The 25,054-nt window shown below is 37.7% G+C and overlaps 1 protein-coding gene across 1 annotated transcript; it reads right to left on the bottom strand.

The window, feature by feature from the left end:
* Nucleotides 1–3,106: 3,106 nt before the first annotated feature.
* LOC122320090 (putative uncharacterized protein DDB_G0283051) lies at nucleotides 3,107–3,604 on the bottom strand. Its single transcript, XM_043208165.1, has one exon. It carries the CDS (start codon nucleotides 3,602–3,604, stop codon nucleotides 3,107–3,109), a length of 498 nt encoding a protein of 165 aa, XP_043064100.1.
* Between the last annotated feature and the right edge of the window lie 21,450 nt (nucleotides 3,605–25,054).

Raw genomic sequence — 25,054 nt, 5'->3', positions numbered from 1 at the left:
CTTTCTATTGTTCCAACTGTCTGGTGGTGGTGTGCAGTTGATGTAATATTTTTTATTTTCAGGTATTTGCATAGGTCTTGTATAATTGAATTTTTGTATTCTGTTCCCATGTCCGAAATGAACGTCTTCATTGGACCGTACTTTAGAATAAAATTTTCAAATATTGCTTTTGCAACAGTATTTGCACTTTTATTAGCAATTGGAATGGCAATTAGATATTTTGTTAAATCGCAGATTAAAGTAACTGCGTATTCATTCCCTTGTTCAGACTTAGGCAGTGGACCGATCGTATCCACGATTACCCTGTCAAAAGCTGCTAGTGGTGTTTCCGTAATAGTTAATGGGGTCTTTGTATGCGTGGTTATTTTCGCTTTTTGACATTCTAGACATTTCCGTATGTACTCTTTAATATATCGAGTCATACCTTTCCAAAAGTAATGTCTTTTGACTTTGGCCAAAGTTTTGGTAATGCCAGTGTGACCTCCTTGAATGGGTTCGTTATGGTATGTAGACAGTATAGCTTCTTTTTCTTTTTCAGAATTTATTTGGGTCACCGGGTTGAGTAGCGCTACTCTTAATGATTTTAATGTTTTATTGCCCATTATCTTGAAATTATCTAATGAAACGTGTTCAAAGATATTTTCCCACGGTGCCACTTTGAGTTGGCTGATTTTATGTATACCGGCTTGCGTTTCAAGCCTTTGGAAAAACTGACCTAAGTCAAGGACTCCATTGGTATATAAATCGCTAACATCATATCTTGCAGTAATTTTTTTTCCATGTTTAAAAAAGACATATCGTATTTTTTACGTGCAAGGTCACTACTTTTCGTACCTCGTCATTATGAATGACTTCGAATACGTTGGGCTTTGAAGCTTTTTCTATAGGTTGCCTAGGCAACTCTATTTCTTTATCTCCTGCGCAGGATTTCTGTCTACTTTGTAATCTTGTAGTGACTTTTTTTACATTCTTGGTGATATTTTGTAGTTCCTCGATGGTTATTCTTGATAACGCATCGGCTACATGATTGTCTTTACCCTTTAGATACTCTACTGTGAAATTATATTCTTCTAATTCAAGTCTTATTCGCGTTAATTTTGAACTGGGATTTACCATGGAAAATAAGTATGTAAGTGGTCTGTGATCTGTCTTGACAGTGAAGTGTCTACCATAAACATATGGTCTGAAGTGCGTTATTGCCCAATGAATTGCTGCAAGCTCTTGTTCTGTTGTACTTTTGTTACTTTCACCTTTGGTAAATGATCTTGATGCGTATGCAACTGGAAGTTGGAGTCCATTTTTGTTTTGAGTTAAGACTGCTCCACACGCTTGCTTACTAGCATCTGTTATTATGCAAAATTCTTTGCTGAAGTCTGGGTATTGTAACAAAGTTGGTTCTATTAAAGCCGATTTAAGGTGTTCGAATGCATACTGGCAGTCAGCTGTCCATTCAAATTTTACGTCCTTTTTGCATAACCTAGTTATGTGACGTGCATAATCGGCAAAGTTTTTAATAAAACGTCTGTAATAATTGCAAAATGCAATGAATCTTCTAGCGCTGTCCGCATCATGTGGGACTGGATAATTTTTTATGACGTCGTATTTTTTGTCGTCAGGCAAGATTCCTTTATCAGTGCATTTATGTCCCAGAAAAGTGACTTCGTGCATGAAAAATGAGCATTTTTCAGGATGTAATTTCAGGTTGTACTTTCTGCAATTTTCGAAAACATCTGTTAAATTTTTAAGCATGTGCTTTTCAGAACAACCAATGACTATAAGATCATCCATATAAAGGAATGCTTGGGAAGTATCTAGTCCAGAGAATGCTATAGTCATCATTCTCTGAAAAGAGTTTGGCGCTATCTTTAAACCGAATGGTAATCGCGTGAAGCGATACGAACCATTGCTTGTTGAAAAGAAGTTATATCCCTTGAACTTTTTTCAAGTTCAATTTGATGAAAACCTGACATTAAGTCGAGACATGAAAAATATTTTGCTCTACCTAGTTGATCTAGAATGTCATCAATTCTTGGGAGCGGAAATTTATCGGACAACAGTTTTTTATTAATTTGACGGTAGTCAATAACTAATCGCCATTTCTTCTTGTCTGAGCCTGGAAGAGACTTTTTCGGAACTAACAAGAGTGGGCTGTTATACGCAGATACAGATGGTTCCACAATTTTATTTTGAATTAATTTTTGAACTTGTGCTTGAATTTCGTCTTTTTGGCTATGGGGGTTTCTGTAATTTTTAATGTATACCGGTTCATCATCCTTCAATCTCAGTTTTTGTTTATAAAAATTATTAGTGCTTATCGATTCGGTTTCTAGTCCGAATACATCGCTATAATGTGTGCATAGGCTTAAAAGTTGGGTTTTAAATTGTTGTGGGAAGTTTTTTGAAAGTATAGATAGTACAGACTTTTCTCTATTTTTTTCATTGGAGTCTACTACATCGTAGTTTGAAAGTGGTTCATATTTTAATTTATTCACGCTGACTACTTGATCATTGTTAGTTGTATTAAGTAGTCTTATGAATGCGCTTTGAGGTGTTGCTATGGTATTTGCTATGTATATACCATGCTGAATTTCTTGGTTTGGAATCAATATACTGTCTTCTGTGGAGTCTATTTTAATTTTTCGGACAACTTCGGATCTTGCTGGCAGAATCATGGAGTTATTGCCAGAACTGTATGTTATTGGAACATAAATCGGAAATTTAAGGTTATTAGGTCTAATTATAAGCCAATCTTCTGATGGCTTGAAGTCTAATTGACAGTTATATTTTTTGATAAAATCGATTCCTAGTATTCCATCACAGGGAATAGCGAAATGTAAACTTACAATATGAAAATTGTGTGGAATTATATATTTATCAGTTTGGATCTCAATGGAAATTTGACCCACTGATTTAGTAACTACCTGGCTAATGCCTTGAATGTTTATAAGGTTGTCTGATTTTATGTCGTGAAAGACGTCAGAATTTTCTTTAATAAGTGATATTTCTGCACCTGTGTCTACTAGAAATACAAGTTCCTTGCCTGTTACAACATTATTAAAACATACGAATATGTTTTGACTGAGATTGATGGTGTGAATCTTATGGTTTATTGTTGTTGAGTATCTAAGGGTTGCTGGGAGTTTCCCGAAGTATTCTGGGCTACCCTCACGTTATTGTTATTTGAATTGTTCGTGTTGTTTCCTCCATTTGAGCGACTGTTACCTCTGTAACTGTTGTTTCCTCTGGAGTTCGAATTGTAGTAGTTCGGCTGGCCATTATTGCGGTTATAGTTGTTACCATATCCACGGCCATAGCCTCTGCCGCGATAATTACCTCTGTAATTACCACGATATGCATGTCCTCTCTGAGTGTAGAATACTGTGCTGGCATTGCCAGTCATTTGTGTGCTGCAATTTATATATTTGCTTACGGCATCATTCATTGTTGGGAATGTGCCAGCTTCCAGGATGGTCTTCAGTTTCCCGTTTTCGCAGTTTCTAGTCATTGCGTTGATAGCTTCTTTAGTGCTGAATTTTTCAGCGAGCTCGGGTTGTAATCCTTCGTCAATATACGATGATTCCAGAAGCTTCCTTAGATTGTCCATTTCGGTTGTGAATTGTGTGGCTGTTTTTCCCTTCTGATATACGTTTGACATTTTTGCCTTTACAACGTCAGAAGTTTCGCCTACAATTGTGTCTTGCAATTTTTTGATTATTTCTTTTATTGTAGTTTCATTTTGTACTTTATAGAGGGTTGAGCCAATTATTTTTGACTTTATGACCTCTATTGCAATTGATTCATAATTGCCTTTTGTTAGATCAACTAACTTAATTGCCGTAATGAATCTTTGCAGATGGATTTTCTTTCCATCAAATTCCGGCACAGCGTGAGAAATGTCTTTGATATATGCCCGTTGGGCTGCCGATTCGTCCACCATGATGTAAGGCTTTTGCTCAATTACACTAGCACCGGTGTCAGAATCGGTTTGTTCCTGATCTGAAAATTCAGATTGGATAAGAATAGCCGGTATAGTCAGATTGTTTAAATCCGTCTCCTCAATTTCGGGAGAATGTTGATCGGAGTCTTCGGCCTCTAAAGGGTCGACCTCAGGTGTGTCTGAGTATTCCTGATCGGTTTCTACTGTTAACGGGGTGTTCAGTATCGTTGGTACCGAGATAGTTAAGTTGTACCTTCGTTTTATTGTTATTAGGTTTGAACGAAGTTTTATCAGGAATTTTGATACTTGGGACCAATGAGTTTTGTCTAAACGGTCTCTCTGGTCATGTATAAGCGTACGCGCTGTATTAAAGCGAGCCACTAATATTTCAGCATGTTTATTTATTGTTACTTGCTGAATCGTTCTATTTTGTGTTAACGACTTATAAGATTTGTCGAAATCACTTTTTAAATTTTGTAATTCCTTGTATAACTCATTCCATTCCATTATCGTATGGATATGAATTATTTCCTGTAAACTACCATTATAAGAGTTCTACCCAGTATGTCATGATCATCTATAACCGATCTTACATGAATACCTGGTATTGTACTCAATATAATTGCCTTCTGCGTCGCAGAGCAATGAATTAATGGCGATGTGTCAAGATTAAAAATATCCAAATAATTATATTCTAGCTCACTAATTTTTGTTGGGGTCGTTGAGACCAATTGCTGAATACGTTCAGCGAAGAGACTATCCCTTTCATAAACTTTTGCAATTACCTCTTGGGTATTCATGTCTTTTGATCATATAGTTTGTATCTGCAATATTTTATTTTTTCCAAATGTAATAGATAGGTTTTTATTAGGTTTTTTGAATATATATTTTAATGATTTATAGTCTTAATCGTTTTAGTTATTATTTGTTTGAGCAGCTAGGTCCTGCTTGTTTTTTACCTCCTTCCAGGTTGCCATTAGTGGAGGCAGTTATTTTCTTAGATGCTTTTCTTTTGGTTTCCCTATTTATTTTTGTAATCTCTGCAGATATTTCTGCACGTCGTTTAGGGTCTGTGCACCTAGTTAACGCGTCCTTTAGTCCTGCTCTTTTTCTGATTGCAGCAACTCTAACGCCTCCCCCTCTTTTGGGAATTTTTACCTTAGGGATTTCTGTCAGTTTTTCTTCCCTTTCTCGAATTTTTCTTAATTCCCCAGTTCTTTCTTTATATTCTTTAATTGTGAGCGGTTTTGGGCCCGCTAAAGGGTTCTCTTTAATTGCTTCCTGGAGAGTTTTTGACATTATGTCGAAGGAACTGACTCATTATGTTTATTTATATATAATATATGTATATATATATTTTTTTTTTATATATTTTCTTTTATATTTTATCTAAATCATTGGCCCTGCTCTGATATCTTTTCTTTAGTTTCTTATTATGCTGAGCATAAATCTTGAGAATTAAATTGATTACGTTTGTAATGGCAATCACTAAAAGCAATATCCACAGAGACTTAATGTCATCTGTGTGATCAACAATTTTTATGTCATTAATGACATTGGCTGTATTGTCTTTTGCCTGGCTCTCTTCGGAGCTAAACCAGCTACCCATTTTAACAGGGTTCTATTCAAAACAAAAAATAAAATCTCACTAACAAAAAAAAATAAGAGAGGAAAAAAAAGAAAATGGAAGAGAAAAAAAAATTTATCCTGATTCCTAGCTGGTGGTATGAGTTGTTAGTGTATATGAGATGGCTTACATGAACAAATTTTCAAACTGGTTTACATTTTAAGCTACGTTAATTTCTTAGTTTAAATTTATACCATCTCATATTGTTAGTGATGAGTTTATGGTTGGGATTGGGGTAGTTTGTTAGTTCTTAATATTACCAATAAGGCTTGCGTAAACGCCTTGTGCCAAATTGGGATTTACTTATAAAATATGTACATTATATATATCATTTCAATTTTTTATTTATAAAAAAAAAATTTGTTGTTGTTATTGCGCCTTCTTCTTTCTTCTCAGCTTCCAGCGGCGGCTCAGGGGGCGGTCCAATGCCTCCCGCGCTTTGATATAACTTCTCCTACGGCGGCACAGGGGGCGGTCCAATGCCTCCCGCGCTTTTGATATAGCTTCCAACGGCGGCACAGGGGGCGGTCCAATGCCTCCCGCACTTTGATACAGCTTCCAACGGCGGCACAGGGGGCGGTCCTATGCCTCCCGCGCTCTTCTTCTTGTTTTTATTTTTATATATATGTCGGATCAGATGAAACGGGGCCTACTTTGGTCTCTTGGTCAGGACAGGTGAAGCGGGGCCTTCTTTAATGTGAAGCAGGGACAATTAAAAAAGGAAGTTAGAAATCCCTTGAGTGAAAGCATGGCAGAGCAGGACAGATTTAGACTGCTGCCAAGTGAGGTCTGTTCGTTAAGCGCTGACATACATGTTAGAAAGAGATGGCTAACAATGTATAAGAATTGAGTAGAAAGTATAAATTTGGAAAGTAGACTCTTGGGAGTCAGTTCAAAAAGCGCCTGGCAATCGAACGGAACTTGCTGCTGAGGAGTTTAGTTAAAGTGATGGATAATACAAACGACCCTCCGACATCAGAAGTGGGATTCGCCTCGCCTACAGACAATACTCCTGGACAATATATGGCAGCGTTGGAAGCCCAGAACCGAACCCTGATGGGTCTAATAAAATCTATGCAGACACCAAGGACTTCGGCAGCGGACGATAAGCCAAAGGGAAAAACAAATGTATCCGGTGAGCTCATTCCATTTTGCTTTGACTCCGGAGCAGAGTGCTCATTAGTTAAGGAAAGTGTTGCAGAGAAATTTAAAGGAAAAAGACTTAATAATATTGTAAAACTAAATGGCATAGGTAACGACTTCATCTGTAGCACAATGCAAATTCTTTCCAATATAAATGTTGAACAGTATTGCTACACAGAATAGATAAAAAGCCCCATGTTGTTGAATATTTTAGTAAATGCACATCACCTGCTGAATCAAAATACCACTCTTACGAACTTGAGACTTTGGCAGTTGTCAATGCCATTAAACAGTTCTGTCATTATTTACAGGGGCGAAAATTTGTAGTGTTTACTGATTGCAACTCACTGAAAGCTAGTCGTACAAAATTGGACCTATTGCCGAGGGTGCATCGATGGTGGGCCTTTTTACAGTCGTTTGATTTTGACATCCAATATACGAAGGGAGAACGAATGGCACACGTAGATTTTTGTTGTCAAGGAATCCCCTGATTAGTGGAAAAGCGGGTTGAATTGACTCAGATAACTGATAATTGGCTAGTTTCTGAACAGATACGTGATCCTGAGGTGGCAGAGATAATAGTTAAGCTTAAAAATAACGAATTGCCGGAAAACTTAGATAAAACCTATGAACTGCGAAAAGGAGTTTTATATAAGAAAATACAAGGAAACGGCCAAACCAAATGTTTGCCTGTAATCCCTAGGGCATTTAGATGAGCACGTCCACGAATCTATTATGCATCTAGGTTGGGAGAAAACGATAAAGTTTATGGTTTTTACTGTTTCGAAAACATGTCGAAGTACGTTCGTAGGTTTGTCGAAAATTGCATCACCTGTAAATTAGCAGGAAAGATGAGTGGAAAAAATGACTTAAAGGAGTACGTTATTGTTTTGGTAGATGCGTTTACAAAATTTGTTTATTTATATCACACCTTAAAAATTGACACTGAAAATACTATCAAGGCTGTTAGAGCCGTCGTGTGTTTGTTTGGAGTCCCAAATCGAATTATAGCGGATCAGGGCCGTAACTTTGCAAGTTCAGTTTAAAGGTCTTTTGAAATAATTGAACTATTAAATGGAGATCGGTACACTTTAAAATCTTTAACTAGCAAAAGAACTTATAAATATGCGCATGAGTTTTTGAGGGCATTGCCAAATAGACAAATAAATAATGAAGTTGATAAAGATTTAGACGACTTTAGTGCAGATGCGTCTGATTCCCATGTGGGGAATGATGGAAGGCACGGTGGATGCCTTGGAATCCCAAGAGGGGATAGAATAACCGCACCATAACAGAAGGAATTGTTATGGCGGGGGTTAGTGATAACCGCACCATAACAGAAGGAATTGTTATGGCGGGGGTTAGTGATGACCGCACCATAACAGAAGGACTTGTTATGGCGGGGGTCAGTATGTGGGTGTAAAAGGAAATACACCAGTTGATAAAGCTATGCAATTAGTCAAGTCTGAATTGTAAATTATGATTAAAATGAAAATGTAATTTGTGAAATGTTATTAAGAAATCAATTTGCTTATTTTGTCTAAATGCCTCAAAACTTATGTGTAGAAAATGTAATGAAATGTTTGTTGATAAAGAAGTGTAATGAGAACTGAAATTTGAGAATACTGTGATTTTAAGGTAACACACGAGGACGTGTGAATCGTCAGGAAGGCCGTGTCGGATCAGATGAAACGGGGCCTACTTTGGTCTCTTGGTCAGGACAGGTGAAGCGGGGCCTTCTTTAATGTGAAGCAGGGACAATTAAAAAAGGAAGTTAGAAATCCCTTGAGTGAAAGCATGGCAGAGCAGGACAGATTTAGACTGCTGCCAAGTGAGGTCTGTTCGTTAAGCGCTGACATACATGTTAGAAAGAGATGGCTAACAATGTATAAGAATTGAGTAGAAAGTATAAATTTGGAAAGTAGACTCTTGGGAGTCAGTTCAAAAAGCGCCTGGCAATCGAACGGAACTTGCTGCTGAGGAGTTTAGTTAAAGTGATGGATAATACAAACGACCCTCCGACATATATATATATATATCGGTACCGGTGCCGGTCATCGCACAGGTTTATGGTTGATGATTGTATACGTTTTTTTTTTTTTTTTTTTTTTTTTTTATTATTGGCCTTTTTGACTCAGGCGGCGCCGGTGCTGGTCATCGCACAGGCTCGTACAAATTTTCTTTATTTGGTTAATCCTGATATTTTTAGGTTGTATATCTGCGTTTGTGATTAGCACTTCAATTGTTGTGTTTTTCCATTAATTCCACTTAGCTTTGGATTCTTAGTAATTCCCATATTTTGAAGTAAAATATTTATATTTCTACCGGCGTTGTTTCTATTCGCATTTGTTGTATATGAATATTTTAAATACACAAAGAACTCGGTTTCAGATACCGCGCGCTTGGCGCTCTTTTTTCACACATCCGAAGTTGTGACTATGTCACGGTCGCCATGTAATAGTTTTTAATTAAATTTGTAAAACACTGCGGTTAGTTCATTTTTGCATTATATATTTATTAAAACATTTTCGTATAAACCTTATAGATTGGAGCTCCACTTCATAATGTGGCTCTCTGCTTAAGATATATTGGCCTTGGCTCACAATTCATATAGCTGCGCGAGCAGCGCCGCGGCCAAACGTTTATGTATATAAACATGTATATTAATGTACGTGTGCCGCTGCAGAGCAGCGGCCAACGCTTATGCATAAGTGTATATGAGCGGCGCTAGCAGCGGTCAACGCTTATGCATAAGTGTATATGAGCGGCGCAAGCAGCGGGCGCGCATGAGAGGGAGAGTGTTATGCTCACACTGTAAACGAATGATCGGCCGCGCATGCAGACATGCCGGCTCAGCATTTAGGATGCTCATAACATTGTTGTGTGGGTCGAATTACTCTGCACTTGAAGTGCTGGGAATATTTGGCCATAACCAAACGCCACAATGTTGCAGTGATATACATAAGTGGTACAGTGTGTACCCGATATGTGAGCATACTACACCATATCACAAAATTATCTAGAAAAAACATTACTTTTGACTGGTCTACAGAATGTCAAACAGCATTTAATTATCTAAAAAATTGTTTACAACACCCCACAATATTACAATATCCTGACTTTAATAAACAATTCTGTATAACAACAGACGCAAGCAAGTATGCTTGTGGTGCAGTTTTAAGCCAGGAATATAACGGAAAGCAGTTACCCATATCCTTTGCATCAAAATCATTCACAAAAGGAGAAAGTAACAAGGCAGTTATTGAACAGGAATTGGTAGCAATCCATTGGGCTGTTCAATATTTTAAGCCGTACATTTATGGAGTCAAATTTTTAATAAAAACAGACCACAAACCATTAACCTATTTATTTTCATTAAAAAATCCATCATCAAAACTAATAAGAATGAGGTAAGACTTAGAAGAATATGATTTTACTATAGAATATATCAGGGGACGTGAAAATTATATAGCAGATGCTCTATCAAGAATTAATTTTGAGGATATTAAGAATATTAAAAATAATACAAATAATGTCAGAAAAATGACAACTAGGTTAGAAACGAAAAAACAAACTGAAAGTAGTAATAAGAAAGAAAACAACCAAAAATTAGAACAAATCACAGAATTACAAGTATTCGAATCAATAAACCACAGCCATAAGAAGGGAGCAATTAAATTAACAATACACAAGCACAGCTGCAAAATATTTCAGGGAAAAACAAAAATTGTATCATTCAATATAAAGGATTTTGTCATTAAACGAAAAATCAACTTAGAAAGATTCTTTCCAAGACTTGAAAAAGAAGCCAATGATTCAAAAATTCATATTTTACTCATTGAAATAAATAATAAACTTTTCCACTTAACGAGCATACACAAATTTAAAGAAATTGGTAATAAACTTTTGAAAAAATATAAAAATAATAATATTACCACCCATAAAAAAGATAAATAGAAAAGAAAAAGATCAACTATCCACTATATTAGAACAATTTCATAATACCCAATACCGGGAGGTCACAGTGGGGTCACAAGAACATTAAACAAAATAAAAAGAGAATATAAGTGGAAAAATATGACAAAAGATATCACAAACTACATTAAACAATGTGAAAAATGCAAGTTGGCAAAAACAACAACTCGTATCAAAACACCAATGATATTAACACCCACACCAGTTAAAGCCTTCGAAAGAGTCCTAATAGATACAATAGGACCATTGCCAAAAACTGAAAACAGGAACGAATATGCAGTAACCATAATATGCGATCTAACAAAATACCTAGTTACTATACCGGTCCCAAATAAAAGCGCTGACACAATCGCAAAAGACTTTTATAACTGATATGGGAACAGAATACATGAATTCTGTTTTACTAGAACTTTGTAAAAATTTTAGAATCAACAAATTAAACTCTACAGCACATCACCATCAAACTCTTGGTACCATAGAAAAAAGCCATAGAACCTTTAACGACTACATAAGATCATATATTTCAATAAATAAAATTAATTGGGACGAATACCTACAATACTTTACTTATTGTTTTAATATAACACCCTCAATAGTATACGGCTATTGCCCATTTGAACTCGTTTTTGGTAAAATAGCTCCAAACATACCCTTTTCTTCAAACTCCATTGACCCAGTTTACAATATAGAAGACTACAACAAAGAACTCAAATATAAACTACAATTAGCCCAAAACAAAGCAAACCAAATGATAGAAAAATACAAATTAAAACAAAAAATGAACTATGATAAACACACAAATAATGTTAACATAAAAATAGGCCAAAAAATTTTGCTAAGAAACGAAATAGGACATAAGCTAGATAACCAATACATAGGAAAATACGCGATTGTAAACATAGGCGAAAATAACAATGTCGTAATAGAACATGAAAAACAAAGAAAAAAACAAACTGTACACTTAACTAGAATTAAGTTAATAGGTTAATAATGAAAAAAAAAAAACATAATAATAACTTTAACAATTTATATATTATATTTTTTTCAAAAAAAAGGGAGGTGTAACATTCGTATAACAGCCTTTCATATATAAACATCAAATATAACAACCTTTGTATAACAGACATAAACCACGCTCAAAAGCTTCAAAGCTCCTTTGACCGATCAATGTAACTAAACTTCAAAGCTCCTTTAATTACCATATGTTTCATATTGACTAATGTAAGATTACGATAAGAACATAAGAACAGTTAGGATTAAGCTTATGCATAAGAACCAATGTAAACCAAAAACGTATAAAAGACGGGCCTTGAGCTCGAATAAAGTCATTCAAGCATTACGCCTACTACATTATTATCTTTCTAAAACACATATTAAAAAAATGTTTCTTTTAAGACCATTTGTTGCAGAAATGCATCACACCCCTTTTTGTAAAAAAAATAAGGTAAAACCAAAAAAAAAAAAAAAGCTAAAAAGAAGTGTATTTTTTATTTTCACTTATCTACCAAACAAAAAAAAAAATCAAGAAAATCGGAGTTATTGCCATGTAAAGGGTTAAATACTATTTACTCTTAATGTTTCGGATATGTAAAACGGGAATATTTTTTTGTGGTATGCTGGTATTTATTATTTTCTCTAAAAGAATTAAAAGAAAATATTACCAAAAAAGTTAGTTTATGCGGAGAAGGGATATTAATTATTTATTCAAAAAATAATTTATTTGCTAATATTTAATTTCTGAACAATCAACAATGGTGTGCCGTACGGAGTGACGTTCACCCTTAAATTTTATGGAACCAGACAAAGAAATAAATTGTTTTTTTAAAAATTATTTTATGTTACTGGACAAAAAAAAAACCAAATCAAATAATAAAAAAATTAATTTCCAAGTATTTTGGTATTTTTAATTTAATTTGATTGTCGTATTAATTTTGTGTTGTTGTTGGAATTGGAATTTATTTATTACAGCTCAGAAATAATTTATTTTGTCTTTGGAAAAATTTTCTATGTTTAAGACCTTATGTCGTGCATAAAGCCCTTGCACTGGATGTCGTGCAACGGCTCCCCAGCGGGAAAAAAGATGTGGAAGATATGCTATTTTCCAGAGATTTCTTCATACAAGCGGAAGGCAGGGGCGGATTAAGACAATTTGCCGCCCTAGGCAGTTTTGATTTTGCCGCCCTAGACTGCAGCCTAATTTTCAAAAAGTAGTACAGGGTGCGCCATCTCGAGCTTCGGTATGAAAATATTGAATAACTTTGGAAAAAAACAAAAATTCATGGAAAATGTTTTATGTTTATTTAGATTGATCCTTTACAATTCATTTGAGTTAGTTTTTTAAGGGTCTAGAAAATTTCTGGTTTCAGCAGGACGGGGTCCCATGTCAGACAGCAAACGAAACCATGCAGTTTTTGCAGCAAAATTCCTGGATGCGTTGTGTCAAAAAGAGGCGATATCGACTGGCCGGACTTGACCCCGCCGGATTTCTTTTTGTGGGGTATACATAAGCAAGCCCTAGACCATCACAGAGCTCAAGGAGAGTATTCGCACCGAAATGGCCAATATATCGGCCGATTGCTCAAGAAAATAATGGAAAATGCTCGAAAAAGGACACTTTTTGCCATCAAGAACAAAGGAAGTCACTTAGTCGATATTGTATTCAAAAACTAACTCAAATGAATTGTAAAGGATCAATCTAAATATATGTAAAACATTTTCCATGAATTTTTGTTTTTTTCCAAAGTTATTTAATATTTTCATACCGAAGCTCGAGATGGCGCACCCTGTATTTTATGTAGTGTTAACAGTCGAAATTTGCCGCCCCTAAAAATTTGCCGCCCTAGGAATCTGCCTATGTTGCCTATATGGTAAATCCGCCACTGGCGGAAGGGCAAAAACCTCCTTCACCCCTTACATTTTTGCCGTCTCTCCTTTCAAAATACACGGGGGTGACACATAAAAGTAAGGGGTGACTAGGGTGACTAGATAGCTGAAGTGGAAAATACGGACACTTTTCTCGCCTTTTCTCTTTTTCAAATATGTATGAAACTGTTGACCGGAATATTTTTTGAAATTGAATTGAACCAAGATTATACTTGCCAAGTTTTCGAAAACAAAATTTTTCCGTTCGTCGCTCCATTGAATATTAACAAGTGAAAAAACGCGTTCGCAATTTGCGTTGTGACAAGGAATCGCAAAGAAATATTGAGAAATTTTGAGTATTTCAGGACATGATTCAAAACAACTGTTAGCAGAAAGAAAATCACAGACTTTTTCATTGCTACTTTTTTTGAAAAAATCATCTCTTTGTTCTTGTTCTTGCTTTTCTTTTTCATTCAAAAATTTTTTCAAATTAACAAACTGGTCGAACAGTTTTGAATCATCAGCTTGAATATTTTTGGATGCGAGAAATGCAACAGATTTTTCAACAGATTCATACCTCAACTCTTTTCCTGGCTTGAAATTTAACCATTCCAAGTCTTCCAAATGACGCAATGACTGGCTCCATTTCAGCAAATAATCACAAGATCTTTCATACACTACAAGCATGGATTCTGTGAAGTTTTGACACTCAGTTTCTTTACCTTCATTTGTCAGCTTTTGCAATTTCTGCTTGACTGCGAATGGTATAAATTTCGAATTGAGTCTTTCAGCCAATGTCTCCGATACTTCAATTATTTGCAAAACTAAAACAGAATTGTCTTCGCGTTCGATGCTTTTGATTCTATTGTGAAAGACATTCATAAGTGAACTTATAAACAGCAATTGCAATTCCGCAAAATCATCTTTGAAAAACCTCTTTAAAATAATTTGCGGATGGTCAGGGGATTAAAAAAAAATGATTTCAGATCTGGAAAAATTTGTAAAATTCGATCAACGCTTGGCATGAGGGTTAGCCATCGTGTTTTGCTGTGAGATAGCAGTTTCCTGTACTCCACATCAACGAAATCGCAAAAATCCTTTAATTTGTTTTCCGAACGGTGTAAATCGAGAAGTGATTAAAATTTTTTATTACAATAGATTCAATGTGTTAATTATCACAAGCTTGTTGCAAGTGCAACCTGCTTTTTCGTTAAAAATGCGAAAAATACGGGCATTTTACAAAAAATACGGACTAACGGACACAGAGCTGAAAATACGGACATGTCCGTAATAATACGAACGCCTGGTCACCCTAGGGGTGAAGGAAGTTTCTATGTAAAAATCCACAGGTTTCAGAAACCCACCCTTATTTAGCGGACCGAAATTTTCAACTCCTACCCCTACGCCTGCTAAAAGAAGCAGGATTTCCAGTAGACTTAAAACCGAAAACCTACTTCTAAAAACCTACTTCTCACTTTCCCGCTGGGTCCCTAATGGGTATGGTTGTATATGTGTATGCAGTTGGGATGCTGGATTTGGATATAAGTGTATGTATGTATGTATGTGCGTTTGTGCAGTTCGCGCTCACACCAAAAAAAGTTGGAAATGAAACACACTGAAACCAACAAAGTTTTCCGCGTCGGTGGTGGATCTTAACGATTTATTTTTATTTACACGGAGGCCGACGGAAAACTTTTTAATGTTGGTATATTTTCGCTGTGGGAAGTAGAAAATATGATGTATGGATATATTGAATATATTTGGAGATATATGTATGTTTTTTTATTTTTTTTTTATTTGTAGCTATAGAAGAGAGAATATAGTATATTTACATACTAGAGTAAAGTAAACTAAGTAAAGTAAAGAAAAAAGAATCCGCTCCCGCGGGATTGGGCTTTGCAGTTCTACTTCACGGGGCGGATAAGGCTAGGGGAGCTCATCGGGTAGTGCGTGAAGAGCGAGATCTTTCTCGCCGTCGCAATTCCTTCATAATGGTCGCTGCCATGTGCGCTACTGCATTCCATTGATCCTCATTTGACAGCATATAGTCTACAACGCTATCAGCCGTTAGTAGACTTCCGTTTCCATTCAGCAAGCTGTCCCGTTCGCGTTGGAAGATTGGGCACTCAAAGAAGCAATGCTCGACGTCTTCAATAACACCGGCTCCACAGTGGTCACAGATGGGATCATCAGCGTGCTTGTATTTGAACAGGTAGGCTTTAAAGCATCCATGGCCTGTCAAAAATTGTGACAGGTAGAAGTTCACCTGCCCATGGCGACGCTTGAGCCAGGGCCGAATGTTCTTTACTAGTCGCCTAGTCCAATGAGCGTTTGGTGCGGACTCCCATCGTGCTTGCCAATGCACAATTGTAGCATCTCTTTGGTCCTGATTAACTATTGTGCCGCGACTCCTTTCAGCTGCCAGCAGATCTAAGGGAATCATCCCAGCAACCAGGAGGGCTGCTGTCTCGGATACAGTTCGGAAACAGCAGGCAACCCTAAGGGCACATCTCCTGTACACTCCTTTGCACTCCCGGCTGTAAGAAGCAGTGTTCAACGCCGAAGCCCAGACCACCTAGCCATATAATATGGTGGAGGTGACTACTCCAGCTAGGAGTTGGCGGCTTTGCTGCTTGGGGCCTCTGGTGTTTGCCATGATCCTGCTTATGGCGGTGGTTACTGTAGCCGCCTTACGACTAATGTAGTGCAAGTGTTGGCTGAACTTAAGCCTGTGGTCAATCATTATCCCCAGGTACTTGATTGCCGGTTGAGAGTCGATAGTGGTAGACCCAATTCGGATGGATGTGTTCTCTACCTTCTTTTTGCTGCTTATCACTACTGCTTCTGATTTTTGTTCAGCAAGGCAGAGTCCATTCGTTGTTACCCAGTTAATGATTTGGTCGACCGCAGCACTGCATCTAACATTTACCTCCTCTAGTTTTTTTTCCAACTGTTGCCAGGGCGATATTGTCGGCGAACCCAATGAGGGTGCACCCGGCTGGCAGTACGAGCTGCAGAACTCCATCGTACATAATATTCCAGAGGAGGGGGCCAAGTACAGAACCTTGGGGGACTCCACCGGTTATCTGCTGTTGTTTCTCACCCGTGTCCGTGTCGTACAACAGTGTGCGCTCTTCAAAGTAGCTTTCGATAAGCTTTATCAGATACGGGGAGATTTCTTTTTGTATCAGGGCCTCAATGATTTTGCTCCAGTTTGCTGTATTGAAGGCATTTTTTACATCCAACGTGCATACTAGACAGTACTCCTTTTTGTTTCGTTCACCTTCGATGGCGCTGCTAGCAATTCTCACAAGCTCCCCAATGGCATCGGTTGTACTCCGATGCTTACGGAAGCCGTATTGATGATTTGATAGTCCTTGCCGGCTTTCAAGCTCGTCCTCTATGCGGTTGCAGATCAGTCTTTCCAGGATCTTGCCAATCGAGTCCAGCATACACAAGGGACGATAGGCTGACGGGTCCTCGTGCTGTTTCCCCGGCTTGGGAATGAGTACCAGCCGCTGGGTCTTCCATCTTCGTGGAATTGTGCCTTCACCAATGCATTTGTTGAATAACCCAACGAATGTATCTGGACGTGCGGCAATTATTGTCTTAAGGGCCGTGTTAGGTATGCCGTCAGGCCCAGGTGCCTTCTTCGCCTTAAGCTTCGCCGCTATTTCCAGCACTTCGTTTGTGTTAGTAAGCGCCGCGTCTTCTACCTCGGGGGTTGGGCCCATAAGAGGAATAAGTGGTGGCTGCCGGGGGAACAGTGTGGAAACGATGTGTTCCAGCTGCGTTGGGCATGTTGGCATTGGCTGTCTACTAAGTTTACCCATAACCAATTTGTATGCTCCACCAAATGGTTCCGCGTTTGCAGCTTCGCAGCGCCTGTTACCTCCAGTATAGGCCTTTTTCATTGATGCATCGCAGGCTGACTTTATGACGTCTGCCATGTTAGCTGCACAAGTGTTAGAGTCACCTGCCATACTGATATCCTGGAAGCTGCTGAGGAACACGTTCCTATTGAACGTGCTGTCTTTGTACCCCACCTGGCGCATGGGCATTTGTCTGTTTTGGGCAGCCGTGGAGTCGAACTCAGCTATGATGGCATTATGGTCGCTATGTGTATATCTTCCTGAGACCGTCCATCGAGATATCCGTGAAAGCGCAGGACTCGCAAAGGTTATGTCTATGATGGATTCGCGTCCTGCACTGCAGTAGGTGCTCGCATTTCCAAAGTTCAGTAGGCAGACATCCAGGTGTGCCAGGGTGAATCTGACAGGTAAATCTGACATTATTTTGTTCATTTATTTAATTATTTGAGGTTTTACAGTAAATATCAAATTATTCAGAGTTGTTTTTCGTTTGTAGCGAGAAACACTAAAGAAAAAGATAAAAATGATTCATCTTCTTTCAATCATCCATCAAAATATTTTTTTAAGGAAATCTATTAAATTTATTTTGCATATTTTTGCTACAAAAAACTTAAATATTACAACAAAAATCGAAAATACACGAATAAAATGTAAAAATTATGATGGCACAAGCCTGACTACACAAGTGGCCCAACCCTGACGACATGCGGTATTAATCTATTATGGTATGGTATTGCCAAACTATATCTATCAATGAAACTATATCTTAGTATTTTGTAATATAACAACTATATAACGTATTTTTATGCTCACTTTGCGGATGACATGTTGTAATCTTGTGTTATTCCACCTTTTCGGCCAGGTTAAAAAAACTTTTTCGAGCACTTATTTTTCACAGGACAACGACACGTAGAAAAATGAAATCCCGAAATAAGTAGTCACGTGGAAAGTTTCGAGTGACCGATAGGAGTTTCTAGACACCCACAAACAGATGGTACTAGAACGAATATCCAAAATATTGAGATGGCCCAAGCCTGACAACGGTCCAACCCTGACAACATTCCCCTACATATGTATTTTTGGCGGAAAATTTATTAAAATTATTGCCGGCGGGTATGTGTTGAGCTTTCGATTTATATTTAGTGGACTGTATTGGAAGAAAAAGTGTGAAAATATTTAGGGTAGGACTACAGTGAAAAAAACACTTTGAAATTGGGGGCCTTTTTCGGCAGAACACTTGGAATTTTTTCCACAGAAATTATTTTTTTCACTGTTCACTTGGAATATTTTGCACACTTTACACTTTTCGTTACAGTTTGGAATTTTCACTTTTTATTAAAGTTTGCAACTTTAGCTCTTTATTAAAGTTAGGGATTTTTGCTCTTTTGATGTATACTTGTATGTATGTGAACGGTTTTACTTTGATGTACGGGCCAAATGTACTTAGAAATTTTGTACAAAGAGGAATTGGAAGAATATGGTGGCACAATCAAAAAAAAAAACGAAAAATGGAAGAGATCTTATTAATTACCGTTTTCGAATTTAATCGGACTTGGATTTTAGAAAAAATCATGCAGAAAGTCAAACGAAACAGTGTTTTCGAGTGGCTGACTGAACTGAAACCTGAACTTGCTTCTTTTAACTTTTGGTATCAATGGAAAGATAATTCAAATGCCGTTTGAATGATACCATACTTTTCTCAACTCATTCGATATTTATTGAACAGGGCAATTTAAAAAAAAGTCAAAAAAAAACTTTTTCCCTCGGCTTCAAAACTAAAATTTTTGGATGCAAAAAGTTTCTTCAAACAAAAATAATAGGAACTGCAACAAGAACTTTTCAAAAATAATTTTAATTATAATTCTACCATGGCTTCGGCCACGCATTGAGCGATGAGCGACTGAGCGACGCTCTCTCGAGCGACGTAAAATATTAAAGCTTATGAGAATGCATTGGAGTGGCCACGCAGCCGCTGAGCGACGAGCGATGTTCTTGAGCATGATACAATTATACAAGGTAGTCCACTCGGCTTGCCGAAGTCGATCGGGTTTGGTCCCTTATTTTCCTTGTGCGTGCCTGCTTGTATGTAGCCGTTTCACTCACACTTACTTGTCAAAGCTAAAAATAGGGGACTATGGATTTTGCCGAGTGGTCTACCTTGTATAATTGTACCATGCTCAGCGCTAGACTTGGTTTTAATTTTTAGTGCATCGCTGAGCGACGAAATGCAAACAATGCAAAAAATATGCGCGGAAACTTTAATTTCGGCTGTTCAAAGCCGAACCGTTTTATGGAACGACACTCATAAAGTGTATAAAAATAAAAATACATAAAAGTATTAGGTGCGCAACTAAGTTCCCGCTGTTTTTTCGATAAAAATGTAACTTTATATTAAAAAAACTTTTACATCTGAATCATTGAAAGTATTGCCCATCGCTAGACACAACTTTTTTCCATTTTCTGGCAGAGCTCGTATACCTTGACTCCAGCAGTTTTCATTTTTTGAGTCTATCCACGAATCATGCCATTTTTTGATGTCTTCATATGAGTTTAACTGCCGATCAGCCAGGCCATGTGCCATCGAATGGAACAAGTAAAAATCAGACGGCGCAATATCTGGGGAATACGGCGGGTGGGGTAGGACTTGCCATTTGAGCGTTCCCAAGTAGGTTTTAATAAGCTTGGCAACGTGATGCCGAGCGTTGTCATGCAGTAAAATCACTTTTTCGTGCCTCTGCTCGTATTGTGACCGCTTTTCGCGCAGTGTTCGGGCCCAAGCAATGCGATCTTTCATTTCCGTTTTTGTATGAAATGTCCGCAAATAGGGTCAATCGCCACCGTGTCCTATACCCAGGAACTAGTGAAATAGTGCCCCATATTAAGGGAAGTAATGTAAGTTATTACATGGGACCCCATGGAATGGTCGGAAATGTAAGTACTTACATGGGACCCCATGGAATGGTCGGTAATGTAAGTACTTACATGGGACCCCATAGAATGGTCGGTAATGTAAGTACCCATTATTAATTAAAAAATAGAAGTAACAATTGTTGAAATGCATTATTAATGTACTTATTTTTTATTTTTAAATAAATACATTTTCTAAATTTTTTTTGTTAACGCAAGAGTTTTTAAAGTGCCTCTTTTTTTTTGAGCTGCAAGGCCTTTCGCAGCTGGTCCTCAGCTGACCCAATACCTCCAATTGGATTTATGGAATCTGGGAATAAGAAAAATTTAATGATTATTAATCTTAATTCAAATCTAACAGGCCTGATTATAAATACCTACCAATCATAACACCATAGAAATCTATTTCCTTTTTTAAGGCCGCCTTCCCCGCCCACTGTCTGAACAGAAAACTTGCTAGCCACCTTCTGCCTTTCTCCTTGTTGCTTCGTCATACCCTTGAAAGTGGCTGTTTTCAAAATTAAATTTTTTTGTCGTACTTTTATTATTAATTCAATTAATACATACCATACATACACACACACGTATTTAATATAATTAGTTTTACTTACCATTTAATTTGCGTTTGCTCCCCTTCTCTCCACTCAACTGCAATGCTTAGAATAACTTTGACAACCGTCAAACACAAATGCGTTTCAGCGAAAGAACGGCGCAACATAAATAGAACTAACTGTAATCGAAGTTATGCTTTCAACTTTTACTTTGCCCTTTTGCTCAAAATATCAAAACTAAAGGCGATGCTTTTTTTTTTTTATTATGAATTTTCGTTTATGCTTTCGTGTGCATACATATTTCTATTAGGTGGTTCGGCGTTCGATAACCCTAGGGTCACCAAAGTAAGTACCCAGCAGCTCGTTTACCGTAGGGTCAGTATAGTAAGTACCCATATGGAAACCGACGAAGTAAGAAACTACGCAAGGCAGGGTGGTTCGCAGCTCGTTTACCGTAGGGTCAGTATAGTAAGTACCCATATAGTAACCGACGAATTAAGCAACTACGCAAGGCCAATCGCCACCTCTAGTACTGCAGGGTTAGGACGATTCTTCTAAAATCTTTTAACCATATCGGTAAAAAAAAACCCACAAGAAGAATCAAATTGATATTTCTTTACTGGACCGTTTGTTATTTGTACTTGAATTAGCCAGATATAAATATAACCATTAAAAAAAAACCTAGACAACAAAAAACTTAAAACTTATTTTACTCTACCAAGGAACTAGTTTAAAGGTTATGTAGGGGAGCACGGGGCATTGTCGACAGTGGGGTAAAGTCGACACACGCTCTTAAAAAAAAAAACTATAAATCATATCGACGTAATTTTTTTTACCGAATGTAGATCCTAAGAACACCACATTACCAACGAAGTTTGGTGGCATTCTTGGTTATGGTGAATTTGTTATTTCGCCACATGTGTTTTGGGCACACATCCTTACCTTCTTTTTGTAGTTGTAGAGCCAAGCACTTCGTTATCAAATAAATGAAGTTATATGAGATTCTGATATTTTAATAGACTCTAAAATTCTATTCAAAAAATCATTACAATAAGCACTTTACCTCTTTTTTATTTAAGATGGCGTTCAGTTACCTGTTAACATACGACAGTATGTAAACAATGCTACACTTACTATAGAAAACGTTCAGCGATCATCTGACCAGGGCATATACACATGTAAAGCAAGTAATAAGCAAAACTACACTACGCAAGAGTCATTTGAGATAAAAGTGCTCGGTAAGTATAGCTTTTCACGTTTGTAGCAAATAGTAATATCAAGTTCGCAAACGTCATTGATTTCCAGTATATCAAATGTAACATATTTTAAATCATATTTCATCCTTATTTTCGTCCCGACTAATTTTACATTATTATCTTAAGGTATTACATCTAACATCGAGCCACAATCAGCCAACTTTTAAGCAGCAACAATGCCAGACGGCCAGAGCAGTAGTTTTACATCTAATCAATGTAATTATTACTGATGCTTAGGTCGGCAGAGCACTGGCTGTTACCAAACCGACCAGGTAGATAATAAGTGGGAGTCAAAAACTACAGTCCATGCGAACCTGTAATACTCCATCCCTTTTAATTTTTCATTTTCATTTAACACACATATTTTTGCAAAGGCCGAATCTTATATTATTTAAGGCAGTATTATTTTTCCCCCAATGCAACCAAGATGCAATATAATCAATTAAATTAATGAAGAAAATAAAAATTTCAAACATGCACAGAGAAGGATTACCTTAACAATTTATAAACTATACTTAAATTAAATTTTAAGTGTTTAATATACTGAATTGCAGTGCCCGTGCTTTTCAGTCTAACACATGTATCTCTTAGAGGGGAGAAACAAACAGAGTTAAAGCTTTAGCATTATTAAAAGCATTATAAAATGAATTGTAACATTTTGTCCGAGGAAACCAAGTTTATATTTGACGACCATTAATTTTATGATCAGTTAGATCAATTAAAAATCAATCTGGCGTTGCTTCCTCCTATCAGTGCTCTCTTTTTTGTTTCTGCACTTTCTTATCCTTTTGGCTCTGAAAATAGAAGGCTTTCTCTTAGAAAGTTTGAAACAAAATATAAGCAGCTAGGACCTTGAATAAGTGGAATTTAGTAGCGGAAGTTATTTTCCACAAAACGGTCCATGGCTAAGACAAGGCCCAGGCATTTGGCGACTATCACAGGACTAGCTTACGTTCTTCAGGAAACAGTTCAGTCCTCTTAATAGTTAGCTAGTGTTTGAAGTGGCATATTCTGAAGACCGACGAATTTGGTAAATCGACGATTTACTTGCTAAGGAAAACATTCATCGTGCCAAAGCATCCCAAACTTAATTTTGTTCATATTCGGAGGTGAGTTTTACTACACAGGAAACGGTCAAAGCGCGTGCATTTCGGTCGACGTCAAGTGGTTTAGGAAGTACATACGTAAAATCTCCGACACCGTGCACTCCGTTAACGTTAATTTTTATAATACACCTCTCTGCTGGGCCCGCCCAATCCATGTAAGTCCTTGGTGACTCCTTTGCTCCGGGTCCAAGGTCCGAGTCTTACCTTTACCGTTAGTTTATTTTAGTCATGAAACCACAGAGTTCAAGGTGCGATGCCATCCCTTTACTTCCTTGCTTACTTTTTTTTTCTCTGCGCTATTGTGTAAAGTAGTTTCCTGGCTGGGATATGACTCAGTCTGTCCAGGATCGCTTACAGACAATTTATTTCTGCGGGACTATCGGAAATTTTGATAGAGGGTGAGCCGACGGAGATGGAGGAGTCCGGTCACGGTAGTGTGGGTGGCAAAGGCGGGAAAATATGGAAAACAACTGAGGCTGGTCGCCGGTAGCAGTTGCCAGGATAACGGGTAGCGATGCGCTCTCGGGCCCAGAGGCTGGGCGCCTGGCTGTGATCGCCGGAAGCGGCACACACGCGGGAGCAGCGGCAGGACGCCGGGCTGCGGTCGCCGGGGTGCACGCGGGGACGGCGTGGCACGCAAGCGGGAGCAGAGGCTGTGCGCCTGGCTGCGGTCACCGGGTTTCCACGTGGGCAGGGAAAGGGCGTGGCACGCCAGCGGGAGCAGAGGCTGTGCGCCTGGCTGCGATCACCGGGTTCCACGTGAGGCAGGGAAAGGGGCGTGGCACGCAAGCGGGACTTCGGCAAGCCGAGTGGACTACTACCTTGTATAATTGTATCATTGTCCAGGTAACTCTAATGAATTTAAAAATTCTGTAGCCAATCTTGTTCTATTGCAAAGTCGAGGTTGGTTAAGTTTCTTCACAGCCAATCTTGTTCTATTGCAAAGTCGAGGTTAATTAATATTACGCAGCATGATGACAACTGATTCTATTTTTAATTGTAAATTATTTGGTGGTATTCCAGGTAACTCCAATGAATTTAAAAATTCTGTAGGATAGTTCACTACGTCATCCTGGTTTATTGATGTGTCAACTGATTTGTATGTAACCAACTCTCCTGGAAGTATATTCTAAATGGTAGCATTGAGATCAACGATATATTTATTTTTGCCGCCAATATTGCTCTTTCACTTAGCCAATCGTGATTATTATATTGTTGTTTAATGTCTGTTTCTACGCAAACTAGTCTCTCAGTTTTAAGGGGTAATATCCAGTTGCAATTTTGAAAAAATCGAAATTTTTTTTGCCAATTCTGAATGTATATATATCTAAGAATATTGTCTGAAAATTTCACAGTATTCCGGTAAATAGTTTTGGAGTAATCAGTGTATTTTTAAAGACGTCTCCCACGTAGTTCAACTAGTAGCCAAGACTTTGAATGCGTTTTTCTCGAAACGATGTCTTCAAAGTCGGTGAGGAAAATTTCTCCGAGACGGCTTGACCGATTGACTTGAAATTTTCACAGGCTCTTCTTAGATATTTTTTCAGGTAATGACGCGGGGAATTTTGGCTCCGCCGAAAATTTTGATTTTTTTAGTCACTTCAAAGTTGAAATTTTTGTGCCAAAAACCAAGTTTTTTGTTTGGGAAGACGCCATTTTGTCTAAAATCAAAATTTTGAAAATTCCCCGCGTCATTACCAGTATTTGTCTATTCTTTATGTAATCCTTTTGGTTTTTTGTATTTCTGATAATTTGGATCGGAGATATCTTCCTCACCGCAAAACACTTTTTTTAAGTGGACCCTCAGAAGATCCTCTA

The sequence above is a fragment of the Drosophila ficusphila genome, unplaced genomic scaffold, assembly GCF_018152265.1.
Source record: "Drosophila ficusphila isolate 14025-0441.05 unplaced genomic scaffold, ASM1815226v1 contig_414, whole genome shotgun sequence".
In the NCBI taxonomy this organism is placed as follows: Eukaryota; Metazoa; Arthropoda; class Insecta; order Diptera; family Drosophilidae; genus Drosophila; species Drosophila ficusphila.
Note: the sequence above shows the minus strand (reverse complement) of the source record. Positions and strands in the feature narration are given on the sequence as shown.